We start from the raw sequence: 21495 nt of genomic DNA, 5'->3' as shown, positions 1-21495 counted from the left end.
TGAGACACTGCCTGGGCTGTGTCCATCCCCAACCCCACACCTGAGAGCCTGGGTTTCAGTCCCAATGCCATGTCTTCGTGTGTGCGCACATACATCTGTGTGTGTGTGTGTGTATGTGTGTGTGTGTGAGATTTGTTTTTATTTGCAAGGCAGAGTTACAGAGAGAGGAGAGACAGAACTTCTATCAGCTGGTTCACTCTGCAAGTGACTGCAGTGGCTGGAACTGAGCCAGTCTGAAGGCAGGAACCAGGAGCTTCTTCAGGGTCTCCCACATGAATGCAAGGACCCCAGGACTTGGGCTGTCCTCTGCTGCTTTCCCAGGCCACAAGCAGGGAGCTGGGTGGGAAGTGGAGCAGCTGGGACATAGATCAGCACCTGCAAAGCTAGCATCTGATTAGCTTGATATGCCACTGTGCCAGCCCTAACCTTAACCTTCTAATCCCCTTTGGCTTTTCTCTCTCCAGTGGCTCCCATAGTAGCACACAGAAGGCATTCTCACCTGGAAAATGGCAGGAGTTTTAAGAGTTGTATGCCAGGAGCCTAGGTGATGGTCTCCATAATGCAGTAAGAATTAATTGCCAGGCATCAGCCTCCTCGCTGCACTGTCAGGACTTGCCCCTGACTGTCCTTAATATTCTGTTCCTGAAGAAACTGCTTTTCAATGCCTACTCTTAAAAAAACATTTATTTATTTTTATTGGAAAATCAGATCTACACAGAGGAGGAGAGACAGAGAGGAAGATCTATCCACTGACTCACTCCCCAAGTGGCTACAACGGCTGGAGCTCAGCTGATACGAAGTCAGGAGCCTGGAGCTTATTCAGGGTCTGCCACATGGGTGCAGGATCCAAAGGCTTTGGGCTTTGGATAGACTGCTTTCCCAGGCCACAAGCAGGGAGCTGGATGGGAAGTGGGGCTGCCTGGATTAGAACCAGTGCCCATATGGGATCCTGGGACATTCAAGGCGAGGACTTAAGCTGCTAAGTTACTATGCCAGGCCCCAATGCCTATTCTTAATGGAAACGATGTTTTATGATGCTCTAGACACAGCTTTTCCAAACTGCTGCTCTTGCTCTACAGGATCTAATGGACAAGTTATAAACCACTTGGAGAAGTTCAGAAATGGAGTGAGCCTAGTTCTTGGCTTCCTAACCGTTTGCATGACCTTGCGTGTGGCCTTGCCTCTTTGTAGGGGGGAAATCAGACAACTACGGTGATTGTGCTGTCCTCGATGCGGGATTTCAACCTATCCCAGGAGACCTGCCAGCTGGCCATCAGAGATGTGGGCGGCCTCGAGGTGTTAATAAACTTACTGGACACAGATGAAATCAAGTGTAAGGTGAGTGGCCGTGTTACTGTTGTGGAATATGGATCTTAAGTTTTATTGTAAGTTCTTGATCCCCTGGAGGTAAGAATTAGAAGCAGAGGCCTAGGGAGAGTAGATTTTATTAGACGTGAGAGTGGATGTAAGACTCAGCTGTGAGCCTGCGCCTCCCCACACAGACAGATCCCTGTCGCAAGTGGGACAGAATTGCCTAAGAGGAACAGTCATTTGGAGGCCAGGAAAGGACCCCAAAGCAAGGGCCAGATTTCCAAAAGTTATAAAGGAAGTCACTTTTGTGTGGTAGGGGGTGGTGCCCTAATCAAATATAAATGAGATGGAGTCTGGCTGGGACTTAGGGGGTGTGGAGCTTTCTTGAGGTTCAATGCTGTCACCACACAGAACCTAACTTCCACGTGGCTACTCGGCACCTTCTCCTTCCTGGCGTGAGACAAGCAGGTGCATCCTGGAAAGGTGGGTGTGCTGGGTTTCCAGGAAAGGGGTAGAAGTACAATGCAAGGCTCTCCAAAGTGGTGAGAAAAGTCTTCCAGCTCAGCTCTTCCTGCCTAGTCTTGCCACATGTGCCCTCCCACTGTCCTGCTTCAACAGAGGCTGTGGGGTCTCCTTCCCACGGTGTGGAGGTTCTCAGCTTGAGAGGTCTGTGCTTCCTAGCTGCCTGTGTCTTACCCCCTGTGTGCCTATTGCTGAAGGAGCTGCTTGTGCTTTTCCAGCAGTTCCTAGTGCTTCCTGCAGGGGGAGCATTGTTTTGCATAAATGAGGGAAAACATGGAGAATGTACGTAACCCTTCAGGATGGAAACTATTTCTTACAGGACTTAATTGGGGGAGGCTTTTAGGTAGACTTGGAATTTTTGAACACATAGCACCGGTTATACACTAAATGTTCATTCATATATAACTTTCCCCCACCCCCCGCATAGATTGGCTCATTAAAAATCCTGAAGGAAATCAGTCTTAATCCTCAAATCAGACGTAACATTGTTGACCTTGGGGGCTTACCAGTTATGGTTAATATCCTCGATTCTCCGCACAAGATTCTAAGATGTTTGGCAGCTGAGACCATTGCGAACATTGCCAAGTTCAGGCGAGCCCGGCGGGTGGTGAGACAGCACGAAGGCATCACTAAGCTGGTGAGTACACGGGTGTTGGCACCCGTCCCCCGCCTTGGCCCGCCCCACTGGACCTCTTTGGTATCACATCTTGAGAATGTATTTTTATGTATTTCTACTAAGAAGCAGCCCCGAAGCATGTCCAACATCATCTCTGAAAATTAGTGTCACTAATGGCATGGGTGTGTTGTGCAGATGTGGGAAGGCGTAGTGAGACCTGTGCCAGGAGAAGCAGTCTGTAGCCCCTGACCTCTGAGGGGGAGACCTGGTGGAGAGGAATCCCCTGAGAAGTCAGGGCTATGGGCACAGAGCTGTAGTATTGCCGACTGGGAAACAGAACCAGAGGAGCCCGGGTGCTGACCCCCATAACCAGTGGGAGAACTGCTTGTGGTTCCATAATTGGCATCTAGAGTCAGGTGTCACCAGTGTGCTTCCCAAGTGTATGTGGGAAAAGTGGAATTCGAAGATAATAGGCACCTGGGCCCTGCGTGATGGCTCCATGGCTAGATCCTTACCTTGAAAGCACTGGAAATCCCATGTGTGTGATGGCTCCATGGCTAGATCCTTACCTTGAAAGCACTGGGAATCCCATGTGCGTGATGGCTCCATGGCTAGATCCTTACCTTGAAAGCACTGGGAATCCCATGTGCGTGATGGCTCCATGGCTAGATCCTTACCTTGAAAGCACTGGGAATCCCATGTGCGTGATGGCTCCATGGCTAGATCCTTACCTTGAAAGCACTGGGAATCCCATGTGGGTGACAGTTCGTGTCCCCAGCTGCTCCACTTCCCATCCAGCTCCCTGCGTATGACCTGGGAAAGCAGCAGAGGACGGCCCAAAGCCTCGGGACCCTGTACCTACAGGGGAGACCCGGAAGAAGTTCCTGGCTCCTGGCTTCAGATTGGCTCAATGAATGAACCAATGGATGAAAAATCTTTTTCACATAAATCTGATCTACCTTTCCAATTGAAAAAAAAAAAGATAATGGGCTTTTGTGTGAACTTTTGGGAGAGCATCTTTAGAAGCAACGAATGAAAAGTACATTGTTTGATTTTGCACAAAATTCAGAACAGGGTGAAAAACCATCGGCATCTATGGACCCCCCGTTTTGAAAGGCCTTCCTACCAGTACTGACCCCAAACATGCAGAAAAGAAAACAACATTTCATGTGGTGGCTTTTTCTGAGATGGCTGCTGATTTTCATTTCTCTGTTCGTACATTTGCCAGTATGTCTTCTATGTGTACTGTGAAAAAAAATAATGATTTCTTTCACTGACTGCCACCCACAGGAAAAAGATAGCATTCTGCTCCCCACTCTTGCCATGCCAGGAAGAAGTGTTAAGAAAGTGAATGCACTCAAGAAATGTGTTTTCATCTTCCTTTGCTGTGATAACAGAGCGTGTGCCCCCGTTTCCTTCTGTCTCACCCATTCGTCTCCTTCTGCATGTGGATTCCTCAACACAGGGAACATATCTTTAAGCTGTTTTTTAAAAATGATTTATTTATTTTTATTGTAAGTCAGGTTTAAGAGAGAAGAGACAAGAAGAGCTTCCATCTGCTGTTTCACTCCCCAAGTGGCCACAATGACCAGAGCTAAGCCAATCCGGAGCCAGGAGCCAGGAGCTTCTTCCAGGTTTCCCATACAGGTGTAGGGTCCCAAGGAGTTGGGCTTTCCCAGGCCTCAAGCAAGGAACTGGATGGGAAGTAGAGCAGCTGGGATATGAACTGATGCCCGTATGGGATCCCGGAACATACAAGATGAGAAGGCGATGACTTTACCTCGAGGCTACTGCACCACCCCGCCCTGCCCCACCGATATTTTTACTTTGTTACACACACACACACACACGCATACCCGCCCGCCTTCCTTGCACTGCTTCATTCTTGAATCCCCAGGATCTAAGAACTTAATCTGAGTTTCTCATATCATTGAGCACCAGTTGGGCTGTCAGGAGTTGCCTCTCAGGGTGTGTATAGAAAGAAAGTGTATCAGGGAGCAGAACTAGAATGCGAATCCAGACATCGGCTCCAACACGGGATGCAGGCATCCCAACCCACATCTTAACCACTGCATCAAATCCTACCCCAAGGCACATGTCTTATTCCATAGCAGTTGGTCCAGTACCTCATTTATATAAACGAGTACTAACTGCCTTTTGGATTGACATGGATTTTAATATGAATGTGTATACCGACAAGTATTATAAGAAGTTTACTGAAAGAAACTATGCTTTTACTTTTCATCTGTAGAACATGATAAAATGTAAATTTGCTTCAAAAATAAGGCAATTTTGTCTGGAAAGAAAGATGCAAAGGTGGTTAGTTGTATACAAATAGACAAGTACAGCATTTAGCTCATCTGTGTCGTTGTTGCACAGTTTCTCCACTTTCAGACAATCTTTATATGTTAGGATAAATATATAATTATTTCTAGTGTCATCATTAGTCACTTTACAGAAAACGATCATGTGGTAGAAGTGAAATACACCCATGAAAATATACCCATTAAATTACAATGAGCCATGTCATATGAAACTGCAATACATCTTTATGGGACTCTCCTGCGTCTTATAACCTCAAATGAGTGAATCTTCAGAAAGTCCCTGGAGGAGATACACGGAAACCATGTGTCACCTGATGGCATATCTTGTTCAATATGGATAATCTGAGGGACATGCTACAGTATAATCAGCCTGCTGTCAACCAAAGTGTTAAGGTCATAAAAGTTAAGGAATGACAGAGAGGCTGTTCCAAGGTGAGCCAGAAGACTAAGACTCAATGACAGCTAGATGCACCATGTAATTCTGACTGGGTCCTTTTGTTACTGAAACTGTTGCTGTTAGTTCAGTTAGTAAAGTTTTATCACATCTCACCATCAGGCAGAACCATGTCCCAGGCTAGTGTTCTGATTTTGATGTTTGTAGATCTGTTTTATTGTCACATAGGAGAATGTCCATTTTAAAGTCAGAATTAGGCACGACGGAATTCAGAAGTGATGGAGTATCCTATGCTGCTTATTCTCACATGGTTCATAAAAATATTTTGAATTATTCTTATAAGCTTTCTGTAATTATCAAAGTATTTCAAAATACAAACTTTTCCATTATTCACTTAACAAAAAATTTATGGAGCATTTATGCATTTAATGAAATGAAAGGCATGAAGCTCAAAATTTTTTGCACACCAGTAAATGTCTCAAGTTCCATTGTCAAAGAATTTTTTGGAAGCAGCCTCCTATTTACACAATCACACTTACCTAACCAAGCTGATAACACAAATGTTAATAGAGTTTTATTTTTTTTTTAAGATTTTATTTAAATTTGAAGAGCAGAATCACTTAAAGAAGGAGTGGCAGAGAGCTCTTCCATCAACTGGTTCACTCCCCAGAAGGCTTTTTTCTGAACAATGACTGGGGCTGAGCTGATCCAAAGCTAGGAGCCAGGAGTGTCCTCTGCGTGTCCCACACAGATGTAGGGAACCCGAGGACTTGAGCCAGCCTCTGCTGCCTTCACATGCCACAGAGAGCTGGATTGAAGTGGAATAGCCAAAACACGAAATGTTGCCCATGTTGGATGATGGCACTGCACTCAGAGGCTTAACATGATACATCACAGCACTGGCCCCAACTTTTAATATGATTTTAAATGATGACTAATACAGAAATAGAAAAGACCAGTATAACAACAGACTTAAGAGTTGTTGTGCTGAAAACAAATCTGGGAGGGATCATGCTCTAGTTTGAATAAAATTAGATCCCTGGATTCATACAGCTCTTTAAATCCCAAAGTCATAAGTTAATGGTGCTTAAGAAATAAATGTTTAATCCAATTAACTTGTCTAAGAGGCTGAAGCTACAGGAGGGCCTTAGGTAAATGGAGGTGTGCCTCGGGAGATGGCTTCTACAGAAGGGTTAGTTAAAAAGCCTGAGTTTGTTCCAAGCACTCTCTTCCTGCCTGTGTCCTGCCCCGTGATCCTCCATGCATCCTCTACGGTTGCCATGGTCCAGCCTCACCAGATTCCTGAGAGAGTGGGACTGGCTCCATCTTTGAGTGTGAACCTCCTTCCACCCGGAGTCGCTTGTTCTTAGGTATCTCACTGTAGTGTTGCCCAACTAATCCAGGTAGCGATTGGACATCCAGTCTTTTGCTAGACACGGATGAGCTAAAGGCAGGGGTCCCCAACCAACCTGTGAAATGAAGAACACTCAACACTGACGTACCCAGGTGGCTGCTTGTGTCCTCTTAGAGTAAGGGCACTGAGGTCAGAGTCAGAGCAAGGCAGAGGGCGCTGGACAGGTGGGCGAGAGAGCAGCCTCTCGAGAAGCCTGACAGAGAGCGGGCAGGCAGACAGGCAAGTCCTGCAGGATCCAGTGAGAGTGTGCACGCCCTGGGCTCCTCTCATCCACAGCATTCTTAGCATTCCAACAGGAAACATTCCAGGCATTTCCTGAGAGGCACTGCGTGTCTGTGTGGGTGCCAGGTACAGGACTGGATAACAGGAATAGGAATCAGTGTGTTCTGACCACAGTGAGATCTCGCTCTCATGGTAGTGGAGTGTGGGATGAAACTCTGAATGGTGAATCTCAGACACTGTGTTGATGCCAGTACTGCGAGTGGGAGAGGAACACACAAGAGAGGATATCTAATGTGGATGCTCCTACGGGAGGCTGGGGAGACGAGGCGTTGCCTGTAGAGTTTGGGAAGCTGAAGAGGTGTTTGCTAGGTGAGAAAAAGCATTGGAAGAAGATGAAGCTGCATCTGTACCCACCTAGAGTTGGGAGGCAACACTGAGTGTTCTGTGTGGCTGGAACCAGGGAGAGGAGGGTGGAGGCTCTGATGCTCACAGGACCCTATTCTGTGGTTTACAAATGAATATATAACAACAAGGACAGAGCTGTAATGGTAAAGTGCTTTAATTGGCCTGCCCCATGCTCAATCCCCCGGCCTTAGGCTTGCTTTCCCAAGTTGCTGTTCCTCCTACCTTCACTCCCTGGAAGCCAGTGACTCTTTGTCTCTGTCTCACCATGGGCCATAATGCCTGTGGGTGTCCACCTAACATAAGCCAATCTCACCTGACTTCTCTCCCAGGAACTTGGTCTTGAGGGTCAAGAGATTCTGTTTAGTCTGGGTTGCTCCTTTCTGTAGTTGGCTCTGATGGCCACCACTGTGTATATGGGTCATATCCATGGAATGTGACCTGCAGAGACGAACAGAGTGGACATGCAAAGATGATAGCTGGAAAAGATAGTGAGGTGTCCCTCCCGCCTCGACTCCCGGTGACTGACAGCTTCCTCTGGGGCTGGCTTCACTTTCCTCAAGGGGTAAACTAACAGACCGCTGTTATCTTTAGAATGGATTGTTCTTCCCCAGAAGATACTCAGGGACTGGAGTTATCAAAAGAGGAAAACAAGGGAGGTTGGCAGCTGTGCCCTGTGGTTTGACGGGGAAGGCTGCAACCCTCCAGAGTTGCAGTGACTTTAAGAGTAGATGGGCCACTCTGTCGTCTTTACAAAGTTCTAAGGGGTTTTGGGGGGGTCTAGTTTTCTGAGATAGTCAGGATAAGGATGTGGTTTACAAATGTCATTAGTATAGATATCAGAGCTGTGTTAAGAAAATGTGGGTATGGTCTAGGTGAGAAGGAAATGAAGAAGCACTAAAATCGAGGAGAAAAGGCATGTTGAAAGGTTTTATTTATTTCTTTGTTTCTCTTGGCTGCTAGGCAGTGCAAAGAACCAAGTTATCCAAAGGATTAGCGTATAATACATTTTATAAACATTATTTATTTGTTTGTCGATTTGAAAGGCAGAGTTACAGGGAGGCAGGAAGAGAGACAAAGATGTCCTATCTGCTGGATGGAAAGTGGAGCATCTGGAACTTGAACCAGCACTCATATAGGATGTGTTAACCATGTGTTAACCTGCTGTGCTGCAATGCCAGCCCTAAGTAACAGCGTTGGTGATGGGAGTGAGCTTGCTAGCAAACTAGAAGCTATAAAGGATGCATGTGTTTCTGTTTCTGAGATGCGCATGTGCGTTGGTTTCTATGTTGTAGGTTGCTCTCCTGGACTGTGCCCAGACTGCAGCAGAGCCTCCTCAGTCCAGTCTGTACGAGACCCGAGAGGTGGAAGTGGCTCGCTGCGGGGCGCTGGCACTGTGGAGCTGCAGTAAGAGCTATGCCAACAAGGAAGCCATTCGCAAAGCGGGGGGCATTCCCTTGTTGGCCCAGCTCCTGAAGACGTCGCATGAAAACATGCTCATTCCAGTGGTGGGAACATTGCAGGAATGTGCGTCAGAGGTACCCGTGCCCCTTCTGTGCCCCTTGCTGTTCTCTAGTCAAAAAGGGATTCGTATGTTTCATGGCGCCTGCTAACGATTTTGTCTGCAAGAAGTCAGCATTTGATTGAAAAGAGGATCAATGTGATAGTACCTGTGTGATGTCGTTTTTTGAAAGTGGACTAATTCTCTTTCTGTTATATAGTATGCTTAGCTTGGATTGTGGTGTGTCTGTTTACCAGGAAGGTTTACTCAGCCTAATTATTAATATAGGTAAAGAGATACCTACCTTCATGTGTTATCCTGAATATTTAAGTTATTGTACCTAGGAACACTACCGAGCTGCCATCAAAGCTGAAAGGATCATTGAAAATCTAGTGAAGAACCTGAACAGTGAGAATGAGCAACTGCAGGAGCACTGCGCCATGGCCATTTACCAGGTAGGGTGATCCTCCCAGCAGTCACTGTGCTTTTTCTCCTGGTGTTCAAGGAGATGTTTGAGAAGCACTCCAGGGTCTACACCTGCTACAAGTACCCAGGGGGATTTCCATGCACTCGTAGTCTGACAGGCACTGCTCTGCAATAAAGGCAGGTGCTGTACTTGTACGTATTAGAGAGCAGCTTGCTTCAGCGCAGTTCACCATTTACATTGTTAAACATGTATATTCCTCTGTCTCCTGAAAGCACTGACTTAGGCTAAACATTACTGACAAGTACAAGGCACCCCTGTACTGCTTTCCATAATCCTGTCCTGACATTGTGATCTTGGGAAACATTATCTACTGCAGAAAAGATGGACGGCTGTGTGTGTGTGTGTGTGTGTCTTGCAGTACTGCTTGTATTTTTAGTAGTTTACTTATTGTAATCTTCACATTTTTGTGTGGTTTATAAATTTCATAGTACGCCAGAAAAACAGATTAGTACAATAGAGAAAGATGGCCTTGGCTGACTGTGTCTGAGTTGTGGTGGTCATGCCTTCTTAGAGCAAATGAGAGTAGATTTCTAAGAAGAAAGCCATGAGATCTTGGAAATGAGAGAATGTGCTGATGGATTCCTGAGACCAGTCTTTGGAACAGCAGCTCAGGGGTTTCTGGAGGCGCCTGCCCCTTTCTGGGAGCACCTGGGCTTGAGTCTGGGCTCTGCTCTGGCTTCCAGCTTCCTACCTGTGGACACCCTGGGTGTCAGCGAGTGTTAGGTCCAATGCTTGGCTCCATGTTGCTCACACAGAGACCTGGAGTGAGTTCTGGGGCTCCTGGCTTTAGAATTGCTCCAGCCCTGGTTGTTGGGATGCTTTAGAGGAGTAAATCAGCAGGTAGAGAGAGATCCCGAGGAGGGATTTGAACCAGTAGCGATTGTCACAGTCCTCTTGTACTTCCATAACTAAGTTCCATCAGAGTAGACTTTCCTAGAAGACACTGCTTTCCCTGTACTCTGAAGTTTGGCAGCATGAGGTGAAGGGCACTGTTCCCAAGGCCTCTCCCCTTGGCTGAACTCCACACATCTTCTTGTAACTCCTGTGGTCCTCTCTTTGTCCACATCTTTGTCCTCAGCATTTGACCTTATAAAAAGAGAAATCCTATTGAATCAGGCCCCACGCCAATGACCTCCTTCCTCGGTAATTACCTCTTTAAAGTCTCTGTCTCCAAATATAGTTGAATTATGAGGTACTATGAATTAGAATTCAGTGCATGAATTTTGAGATCGTACTAGAATATATAGGCGTGGCGTGCGTATGAGAAGAGTCAGGAATACTAACTAATTAAAATTTTAAATTAATTTATTTGAGAGGTTCAGAGAGACAGAGAATAGAAAGGTCTCCTTTTGACTGGTTCACTCCCATATGCCTGCAACAGCTGGGAGTTAGGAAATCAACCCAAGTTTCTCATGTAGATGACAAATGCCCAACACCTTGAGCCATCATCTGGTACTTTCTAATGTGTCTATCAGCAGGAATATGGAACCAAGGATGTACTTGGAACTCACACCTAGGCATTCTGGAGTGGGATGTGGGCATTGTAACCTCTTGACCACTAGGCCAATGCCTATCCCTGGTTCAATTTGTAAAAGTTACCACTGGGGGAAAAACAATCACAGGTAGAAAGTGAGCATGACAGGGGCCTCTGCTGTACCTTGTGGTGAGGATCTCCTCGAGTGGACCTTGTAGGGGAATCAGGCCATATGTGCATGCCATAGCCCCAGAGAAAAGCAGGATCTGTACCAGACTCACTCTCTGTTGGTGCTAGAATCCCAGAACAACCATCAGTTAGAAACATCTGTGCAGTAAATATTTACTTCTAAGATGACACACAAATGAATAAACATATTTGAATAAAACGTCACATACTATTCCTGTAACCTATTACTCTGGGCATAGAAATTCCATTGCAGGAACTCTCCAATTGACCAACCCTCTGTGTCTCATCTGTCTTCTCTGCTATGGTTTCCCCAGCCCAAGCTCTGGGCTGTATCACTGCAGAAACCCTCTGTCCACTCGTGGGAGTCCCAGGGTACTTACTCACCTGTAGCTGTCTGATTGGAGGCCCAGGCTGTTCAGAACTGGCTGGGCAGAATCACCAAGTGTGCCACACGCTGTTGCTCACCCTTACCCAGCTGCTAGTATCGAGGCGAAATGGATTTTACCTAAAGGGGCCCTCAGAAAATGATACTGTCAAAAAGAACTTTGATAGCTGTTCAAGTGGTGGCCGCTTATACCTCCATTGCAAAGCTCAGTGTGTTGCTCACTGGCCACCTCTGGTCTGACTTTCTCTAGTGTGCTGAAGACGAGGACACCCGTGAACTGGTTCGGCTGCATGGAGGACTGAAGCCTCTGGCCAGCCTGCTCAGCAAGACTGACAACAAGGAACGGCTGGCTGCTGTCACGGGGGCGATATGGAAGTGCTCCATGAGCAAGGAAAATGTGGCCAAGTAAGAGAAGGCACTTGACAGCCTGTCATAAATACCTGTCGCCTGGGTTGCATTCTTAGTTTGATGCTGCTGGGATAAAGGGGCTACGCTCATGCTTCTCCCTGGAAGCACCCTGACCCCACCATGTGAGGGAAAGGATTTTCCAGGCCTTGGCATATGGCAGCCAAGAATAGGAGAAGCGGCCTTGATGTTTCTGCTGAGTCCACCCCAAGTTGAGGTGAATTTCCCAGGGAATCTTCTGAGGTGCAAATGGTTCCGTTCAGTCCCCTTTTCCAAAGATAAACAGTGATTGACAACTAGCCTAACTTTGTGGGGCCAGTTTCTGGTGAGGTCTAAGAAAGGTACCTGAAGGAGTTATACAAACAAATGTGTTTGCCACAACGACGGCCCCCGGGAGCTTCTGGAGCCAGTTAGGATGGCCATGTTTCATGTTAGGGGGGTAGTGGCTGTGTGAGAGGGTAAGTGCTCGTCACCACATGTACAGACCTGGTGCAGATCTTGCCCCAACCTAACTACAATGCTGTGGTTGTAAGGCTTGAGTAAGCCCTCCTGGGCTGGACAGCTTAACACAAGCTGGCCTCTGGATGCTCTTTGACCCTTCTATGCAGGCGTCACTCTTGCAGGAAGGTCTGAACCGGCCCAGAGTGACTGGGGATTGCATCCTTCCCCAGAATGTGGCTAAAAACCTGAAATACCCCAATGTGGAGAACAAAAGGTCCTTGGAGTCTTGCAACAGGAATGAGTCACAATAACCTCTTTGGTTATTCAGGACATTCAGCTAGAGACACAATCAGTTGCTTCCAAGGAACAATCACTTTCAAATAGTTTTCATTGAATTATTTTCAAACATTTTTAGAGTTATCTTTATTTTAATCTGTACATTTCTAGCTCTTTATGTATTTGTATGGGTCATACTTCCATCTTCCCTTAATCTCACACTGAAGAGACAGATGGACAATAGTGATATACAAGCGACTGCCTACCCTGGGAGGCCTTTTCAACCCAAGTAGGCTCGGTGAAGTCATGCTTAGTGTGCCTAAAAGCAACACTACATAAAATATAATTTATTCCCATTTAACCTGTAGAGTGTTTTGTTGACATGAAATAGTCTCTGAGGGGCAAACCTCAGCAGAGAGGAAGTACGGAGCTCAGAGGTGGGTGAAGCCATGGCTGTGCAGTGAGACTAGGGACACAGGGCTGCAGCAGGTGGCTGGGTATGGGCGCCAAGCTTCAAATCAGCTACCTCATTATGAGGATGAATTACTGCGTGCTCATAGAGATGTATGGGTTGAATGAGCATATTGTTGAAGTTCAGTGACTTTGATTACTGTAAATATTACCAGATGGCGCTGTACAGTAAATAATCCTCTGTCGGTCCTGATGAACTTAGGTTTCGGGAGTACAAAGCCATTGAGACTTTGGTGGGACTTCTGACGAACCAACCTGAGGAAGTACTGATCAATGTGGTGGGAGCCCTGGGGGAATGCTGCCAAGAGCATGAGAACCGCGTCATCGTCCGCAGATGTGGTGGCATTCAGCCGCTGGTGAACCTCCTCGTTGGGATAAACCAGGCTCTGCTCGTGAATGTCACCAAAGCAGTTGGCGCCTGTGCAGTCGAGCCCGAGAGTATGGTGTAAGTAGAAACAAGGACCGGGATGGACAGAAGGAGGGCACTAGGTGAGAGCTGGGGGATGTGGGAGCATTTACAGTGCCACGTATTGAGTTTCTTATGTGGAAATCTGTAATACAATCAACAAAATTGTGCTATGTCTCCTAGGAAAGAATTATTTCTCTTTAAGGAGCTGGGGTCATAGGTCATTGTTGGTTATGTTTCTGTAGTATTCTTTTTACGATTTATTTATTTTTATTGGAAAGTCAGATATATAGACAGGAGGAGAGACAGAGAGGAAGATCTTCCATCCGATGATTCACTCCCCAAGCAGCCGCAACTGCAAGAGCTGAGTCAATCCAAAGCCAGGAGCCAGGAATTTCCTCTAGGTCTCCCACGTGGGTGCAGGGTCCCAAGGATTTGGGCCATCCTCGACTGCTTTCCCAGGCCACAAGCAGGGAGTTAGATGGGAAGTGGAGCTGCTGGAATTAGAACTGACGCCCATATGGGATCCTGGCGTGTTCAAGGCAAGGACTTTAGCCACTAGGCCACCACGCTGGGCCCTCTGTAATATTCTTAATTCTTACGAATTCAGTAGACAGATTTTCAGTATCTAAAAAACATGTGACCTGTGGAGGTAAAGTAAGGATTTTAATCTCTGATCAGTTAGAGTCCAGCTGGTCAGCGTCTGATCCTAGATGGAGTATTGTGATCTGCCTTTGTGGCCATTATTTATCTTCATTTATTTGGAAAGAGGAGTCAGAGACTGGCAGAGACCTTCCACCCAGTGGCTCACTCCGCAGATGCCCAGATGAGCTGGAGTGGGGCCAGCTGAAGTCACAAGATAGGAACTCCCTTTTGGGCCTCCACATCGGTGACAGGAGCACGAGCCTTTCAACCATCACATGCTGCCTCCCAGGGTGTGCAGAGCTGGGACTCAAACCCACGTTTGCTGGAAGGGGCTGCAGGGGTCCTAAGCCGTGTCTTCATGATCCCTGAGTCAACTGCTTGCCACTCTTGGTGACAACACTTCTTAATAAGTATATTGAATTTCATTCACGTAGATCAGAGTTCATTCTTGAACTTTATAAAATTCTCATCTTATTTTAACAAGGTCTCTGCAGTGTATTATGTCAGGAAAGCCTTTTCAACGTTTTTGTATTACTCTCCATGGTGAGGCTTCAAACTCTTCTTGCTACGGCTATTTCCAGGAAATCCTTATGTTGTGCCCTTTCAGTTGAATCATTTTGAGAAAAGGTCATGGAAGACAACTATACTCTTTTCTTACTTTGAAGCTTAAACCTTCTCGTATTTAAACAACAAAATAAAAGTGGGAAAAAATGGTTGAACTTAGGTTGGGGACCTAGGGAATAAAGAGGTAATTTTAAGGTAGTAGATGATGTGATGGCAGTAGATATGTACACATCAGGAAATACACTAAGTGTGTTTCTAGAATTTTCTTATGAGAAGTTTGACTTATGGCCAGAGGTATGACAACTACAGAAAAGATCAAAAGTGGAAGATTGTATTATTCTAAAGAAGAAAATAGTGACAATTGGAATTTATGAAACACTCCAGAAAATGTTATGAATTTTTGAACTAGGCATGATGTGCTGCCAGCTAACAGGAGCTGTTATCTCCTCAGATGTCCTGGTCATTCAGTGCATAGTCAACTTCTTTGTTCTTTTTATGGGGCACAGATGAGGGGCAGTAATTGGGCCTGGAAGAGATGGGTGGGTTGGCAGTATGTCTCATGAGGAAGAGTGGGCCCTAAGGACATGTCCTTTTGTGTCGTCTGTTGCTGTCTTCTACCCAAGGAGAGAGCTGAGACACTGTGGACAGAGGACGACTAAGCAGAATGCTTGCCAGATTGTAGCACAGGGCAGCAGTCATCTTTTCAGCGATTTAGGGGGAACCACATTGACTGCCAGAGTGCTTGAAACAGAATGGAGATGGATTATTGCAGTAAAGAGAATGGCAGATTTTTGTGGCATTGTGTTTAAAATAATTCTATTACAAAAGCCAATGTATAAATTCAATTTTCCCACAGTGACAAGGCTGTTAAGATAATATATTCCCTCCTAATTGAAGAGCCTTAAGAATCATATAATGGTTAACCAAAGACTTTATAATTTAAGCAGTTTTAAAAATCAAGCTGTCAGAGCTCAGAAAATAAACAGTAAAATGATTGCACTAAAAGCCTGGATGGACACCAAAGTGATGTAATGTATGCAGATGAAAATACAGACTGGAATATTGTATGTAGAAAATTCAAATATCAAATGCAAAAGAAAAATATATAAAAATGCTGATGGAGAAATTGTTAAATATGGAACCCAATAAGGTGCAACATACGTATAATTGGTGTTCACAAGTCAACTACAGGCTGGAAACGATGAAACACGGTAACCAATGGAACATGATTCTAAAGACAGAAATTATAATCCCCGTGAAAGTCAGAAAGACCTCCCCCAAAGAGTGGTATTGATACAGAGTGGCCAGCCACAAGGCATGTTCTAATTAAACAGTTTAAATGGCAAAAATAAGGCAGAAATCTAAGTGCATCCCAGAAGAGGAAGCAGGCTGCTGGGACGCGTTGGCTGCAGACTTTAGCAGAACTTCTTTTCGTACCAGAAGATGCTGGGGAGAGAATTTGCCCTAACATTCCATGCTCACCAAGCTGCTTTACATAAAGGGCAACATACTCTCAAGCATCCCCAGGAATTAGTGACTCTTGCACTCACTAGATCTCCTTGGGAAACTTCTTGATAACAGAAATGAGCCATTCAAGACACTAGTCAAAAAGAAATGTTTCAAAGCAACAAAATTGTGGTGAGAAAACTACCAGTGGAAACCACTAAGTTTATTTAAATATGAGACTGAGGCCCATGGTGAAGAAATTATCATTAAGGAAATCAACTGGTAGTAACAAAACTGACCAGAAAAAAGTCAGCACAGGATGGATGTACAAGTGTGTGAATTCTGTCCTCTTTCCTGTATATAGAAATCAGCAAATACTGGGCAAAGCATTTTTTTTTGTAAACATGGTGTACCCACCCACTTGTCTGTCTTACCCATCCATAGTACGTGTAGGGATGCAGAGAAATGCAGAAGTAATTGCCATTTCTGGATAGTAGGATTTGAGGGTTTTTTTTTTTAACTACTTTGTGCTTTTCTGGACAATGTGTACGATAAAATATATGTCGTTTAGGTGTATCATGGCATTGTAGCTAGAAAGGTAGGGGAAGGTAGAAAACTCAGTGTCATACTGTCAAGGTGTATTTAACTGATTTATTTGAGAGTCCTTTTCTTTTTTTTATGATTAATTACATTGCATTATGTGACACAGTTTCATAGGCTCTGGGATTCCCCCAACCCCTCTTCATGTCCTCCCCCCATGGTGGATTCCTCCACCTGTTGCAGTATTACAGTTCAAGTTCAGTCAAGATTCTTTCATTGCAAGCATATACCAAGCATAGAGTCCAGCATCTTATTGTCCAGATAAGTTCAATGGTTTATTGGGGAGACCATCTCTGGTCTGAAGGTAGAGCTGGCAGAATATCATCCCGATCAATTTAAAGCCCCAACATAATATCAACAACAATTTACAACATTATGGAATGAATTTGCATGGTATTGAGTAACCAATATGTTAAAAAAAATGCAAGTTCTTAACCGCATCCACATCTTAACCACAACCTACTTCATTGACATTTCAATTTTAGTTTATATTCAGAACCAGCTGCTATATACCTTAAAATGGCTATAGGGTACTATTCAGCTGTCTTGTCTCTATTTTAATTTTAGTATTTAGCAGTTTATAGTGTTGAATCATAATTTTGCTGAATTTGGCAGATTTTAGGATAGTCTAAACTGGGTTATAACTCTAACAAGGCATATGACAACAGTTGAGGTGCAGAACAATTTTAGGAAGGGAGTGCAGAGAGGTCTTCAGTACCTTAGTGAGGAGTAACTAATCTTTGTGTCCTACCTGGTAAGGTATATGTGAATCCACGCTGACCGTTTCCTGTCTGGTTCTAAGCTTTCCTTGCTGTTCTCTGTCTATCCTAATTGTTTGTTTGTTTTGGGGTGGGGTGCTCTGGAGCGACCCTGATGGTCATTGCAAGAGAGGGTGCAGATCTAAAGTTGGAACTGAGTAAGGACCAGAGAAAGCTCCTCTCCGTAGTCCCGAAGGAAGTTTACTGTTCTTCTCTTTCTGAGGACTGCTCAGGACTCCTGGCTGTTGTTCCGATGACCTTGGATCCTGCAAGGCAGGTTTTGGGCTTCTTCCATCCCATGTGGTAGATCAAGCGGGGGGGTGGATGACTTCAGAATTCTCGGCCTCCAAAGGCACTCTAATTGCCTGTGGTCTCTTGGGCGGTTGGGATGTAGTCCTTGGTGCCCATACTGATAGTCCTTGTTGAGGATCCGGGAGTCTCCAGGGTTGGGATAACAGCCTCCTCCAGTCCACCTGCTCCACTCTGGGGTCCCCCCTGCTTTGTGCATATGACCTCCTGTTAAGAGGTTGTCAGGATTGCTCTTTATTCCCCCATATGTCTTGTAGTTTTACTATTGTCTAATGCTGATTCGAGTCTGTTGTCTATAAGTTACCTGTTATATTCCTGATAGGTTATACTTCACGTCTTCCTCACACATTCTAAGGAGATGGAAGATTTCTCTGCTCTCCTGCCCCATTTCTGAGTAGCATAGGGTCTTAAAAGTATATTGGGTTTTGGGCCCGGCGGCGTGGCCTAGTGGCTAAAGTCCTCGCCTTGAAAGCCCAAGGATCCCATATGGGTGCCGGTTCTAATCCCGGAAGCTCCACTTCCCATCCAGCTCCCTGCTTGTGGCCTGGGAAAGCAGTGGAGGACGGCCCAAAGCTTTGGGACACTGCACCCGCGTGGGAGACCCGGAAGAGGTTCCAGGTTCCCGGCATCGGATCGGCGCGTACCGGCCCGTTGCGGCTCACTTGGGGAGTGAGACATCGGATGGAAGATCTTCCTCTCTGTCTCTCCTCCTCTCTGTATATCCGGCTTTCCAATAACAATAAAATCTTTAAAAAAAAAAAAAAAGTATATTGGGTTTTACAATCCTTTGATGTAGATCATAAGCAGTCTGGAGAGTTTTCTTCTTTAAATAGCAGAATGTTAAGCTTGTAACTATTACTAAAGGACTATGCTATTGTGATAATATGGGGGAAATGGTGGGAAGAAAACTGCATGATGTAAAACAACAATAACAAGAAAAAAAGAAAAGTGTAGAGTGAATGCCCAAAATACCACCTTTACGGAATCAAAGTTCTTGTCTAATAGCTTGCACAATCCTACTTTGTATTGTGTATATGAAAGTCACTTAAAGTACGCCTTTGAAATATAATAAAAGAGGGCCCGGCGGCGTGGCCTAGCGGCTAAAGTCCTCACCTTGAACGCGCTGGGATCCCATATGGGCACCAGTTCTAGTCCCAACAGCCCTGCTTCCCATCCAGCTCCCTGCTTGTGGCCTGGGAAAGCAGTTGAGGACGGCCCAAAGCTTTGGGACCCTGCACCCGCGTGGGAGACCTAGAGGAAGAGGTTCCAGGTTCCCGGCTTCGGATCGGCGCGCACCAGCCCGTTGCGGCTCACTTGGGGAGTGAAACATCGGATGGAAGATCTTCCTCTCTGTCTCTCCTCCTCTCTGTATATCCGGCTTTCCAATAATAATAAAATCTTTTAAAAAAAAAGAAATATAATAAAAGAAATGGACAGTATAAAGAGTTACGAAGAAAAGCCAGATGGAGCCAAGTGGCCACCCAAACAAGACATGTGAAGAAGAGCACACCATCAGGGGGATGGGCATGGGTGCCCCGAGACTGATGACCAACAGCTGAGGGTGAACTTGAGGAGCAGAGAGGCAAAAATCAGCTCGCTCATCACACAGTGCCACACCAAGAAGAACCAGGTTCAAGGGACGCACCTCCATACACTGACTGTGTAATGAAAAGCTGGGTTCAAGCAGCCGTGCGGGGGCAGCCCCTAGGCGGTTGGCTCTCCACATCGAGAGCTTAAGGTGAGCGTGTGGACTGTCTACACGGTGTTATGAATACTTGGTGACTGGTAGCATGGATAGCCAGAGAGGTTGCTTCCACCACTTGCTGTTGAAGCCTGTATTGTAAGGAGACTGAGTAGATGAAAAGAGAGGATGTCTGCAAATAAGCTAAGAGTAGTGAGGAAAACCAGAAGTGTGACTTGGTGGGGGCAAAAGGGATAAGAGCATTGGAAGGAGAGAAGGGAGCCAGATGTCTCAAATTCTGCAGGAATTCTGACAAGGAAGCCCGAATGGGTTTTCTTGAGCAGCCCCTCTTTGTGCGTGTGGATGTGGTGGTCCTGCACGTGTTTTCATAAACACACAGGGGCCTCCTGAGAGCATTTTGAGTTTGGTGAGGGTCCAACCGTTATTCCTGGCATCGCCATGAAGCCTGTCACACATGCTTCTGATTGCTGGAGTGACAGGATTGATTGCATCTCTGACCTTCAAGTGAGACATAAAGGAAATGACAAATACTCCATCCCAGTGTAAGTTCCATATAGTCCGTGGGCTAGAAACTTATTGTAATGATCAGCAGTTTTATGTTTTAATGATCTGACTTTGGCTGTGGTTGAAATTTAGGCCACTTATCAGGATAAATGTGTACATTTTTGGCGCAGTTTTACTGACCTGAGGTCACAGAAAGCATTAGCAATTCTCTGCCCTTATATATTTCTCAGTAAGAATAAGAAATATAATCCTAACGGTAACACTTTGGCTACTGAATTAAAAGTGATTTTAATGAAATCAATGATCACATAAAATTCTCTTGACCGTTTTTGGTACTTCAGACTACTACTCTCAAAAAAGTGATATGAATTATACTAACCGTACATCTCCCTAGTTTTTAAAACAAGCAGTAAATATCCTGGTAAAATAGATTTATGATGAATTTTCCTTTTCTTGTTGACTTTTAGTGTCTATTTGATACATACAGAATTCATCTGGAGGTAATTTGGCCTTCAAGTACATAAAATCACACCAACATTGCAAAAAAGCTATGAACACTTGTGTTCTGGGGAACATAATTTTAAAATAAAATCGTATACAGTTTCAAATATCTAAAAATATTGAAGGTAAAAGACCTCTAGAAATGTCTGCAATGCATTTTCCATACCTCAGGATCTTTGCTTTTTTGGTTTTTTTTTAAGTTTCTTTTTAACTTATACTTTGAAATAGCATTAGGTTTATTGAAAATTTGCAATAACAGAGAAAGTCACCAACAGTAGTGGTAGAAGCTTAAGGCTTTGCTCCATTACCTACTGCCAGCCTTCTTGGACACCCGGCACAAAGCCAGATGAGAAGCAGAGAGGCCCGCAACCAGGAGTCCCCATATGGGATGCAGGTGTCTCGAGCAAACAGGAGTCTAGTAAAGGATGCAGGCAGCCAAGCAACGGCTGAGATCCCTGGGACAAGTGTTACCCTTCCCATGCCCCAAAAGTTGTGTGTTTTTTTTTTAAATTGAAACTTCAATTCCCAAATGGGTTTTTAAATTTTTATTTTCTTAAGATATTTCTTTGACACCCATTATACTACATTTTGGTTTGAGTGTGCTGATTATTGTGCTCCTACCTTTGTAGAAGTCACCGCTGCTTTCTTGATGATTGACTGCAAGGTGAATGTCTGAGGACATCCCTCTTCCCTGCTAACAGTGTGTACACGGATGAGCTGCAGCTACACCGTGTCGCCTCGCTCGTCCCTCTCTAGGTAGCTTTGTAGACTGGTCTACATACTGGTATTTCTGTCTCTGTCTTCCTACACTTTTTTCATATTTTTTTACTAAGGCAGGTAGTATATTACTTGATGCCCAGATTTTTTTAAACAATTTTTACTTCTTATTATTATTATCATCATTTTATGACACAGTTTCATAGGCTCTGGGATTTCCTTTACCCATTCCCCAAACACCTCCTCCCACATTGAGTTTCCCTATATCATTGCTATAGTATAGTTCTTCATAAACAGTCCTAAGTCCATCATTGTGGGCATGGATAATGGCAGAGAGTTCAGCATCCTATTGTCAAGATATAGTAAAGAGTTTCATTGGGGGTATATCTTTGTCTGGAAGTAGAGATGCATACTGCATTGTATCCTCACATCATATGACAATCTCCATTAGATAGTTATTATTCATCCCCTTAAATGAAAAGCCACAATACAAAATCAACAACAGGAAG

At 45.0% G+C, this 21495-nt stretch overlaps 1 protein-coding gene across 2 annotated transcripts in view; it reads left to right on the top strand.

Moving 5' to 3' along the window:
- The window catches only part of ODAD2 (outer dynein arm docking complex subunit 2), a 153225-nt gene that overhangs the window by 35504 nt on the left and 96226 nt on the right, over window positions 1-21495 (top strand). The window contains exons 5-10 of one of the 2 annotated variants that reach the window (XM_058668909.1): window positions 1192-1338; window positions 2261-2470; window positions 8501-8743; window positions 9051-9161; window positions 11492-11646; window positions 13037-13279. In XM_058668909.1, coding sequence (XP_058524892.1) covers window positions 1192-1338; window positions 2261-2470; window positions 8501-8743; window positions 9051-9161; window positions 11492-11646; window positions 13037-13279 — 1109 coding nt within the window. The remainder of the gene's footprint in view (window positions 1-1191; window positions 1339-2260; window positions 2471-8500; window positions 8744-9050; window positions 9162-11491; window positions 11647-13036; window positions 13280-21495) is intronic. The other variant, XM_058668911.1, reaches the window with a different exon arrangement.

Source organism: Ochotona princeps, chromosome 10, assembly GCF_030435755.1.
Source record: "Ochotona princeps isolate mOchPri1 chromosome 10, mOchPri1.hap1, whole genome shotgun sequence".
Lineage (NCBI taxonomy): Eukaryota > Metazoa > Chordata > Mammalia > Lagomorpha > Ochotonidae > Ochotona > Ochotona princeps.
The sequence above is the reverse complement of the archived record's forward strand: the minus strand, read 5'-3'. Positions and strand labels throughout refer to the sequence as shown.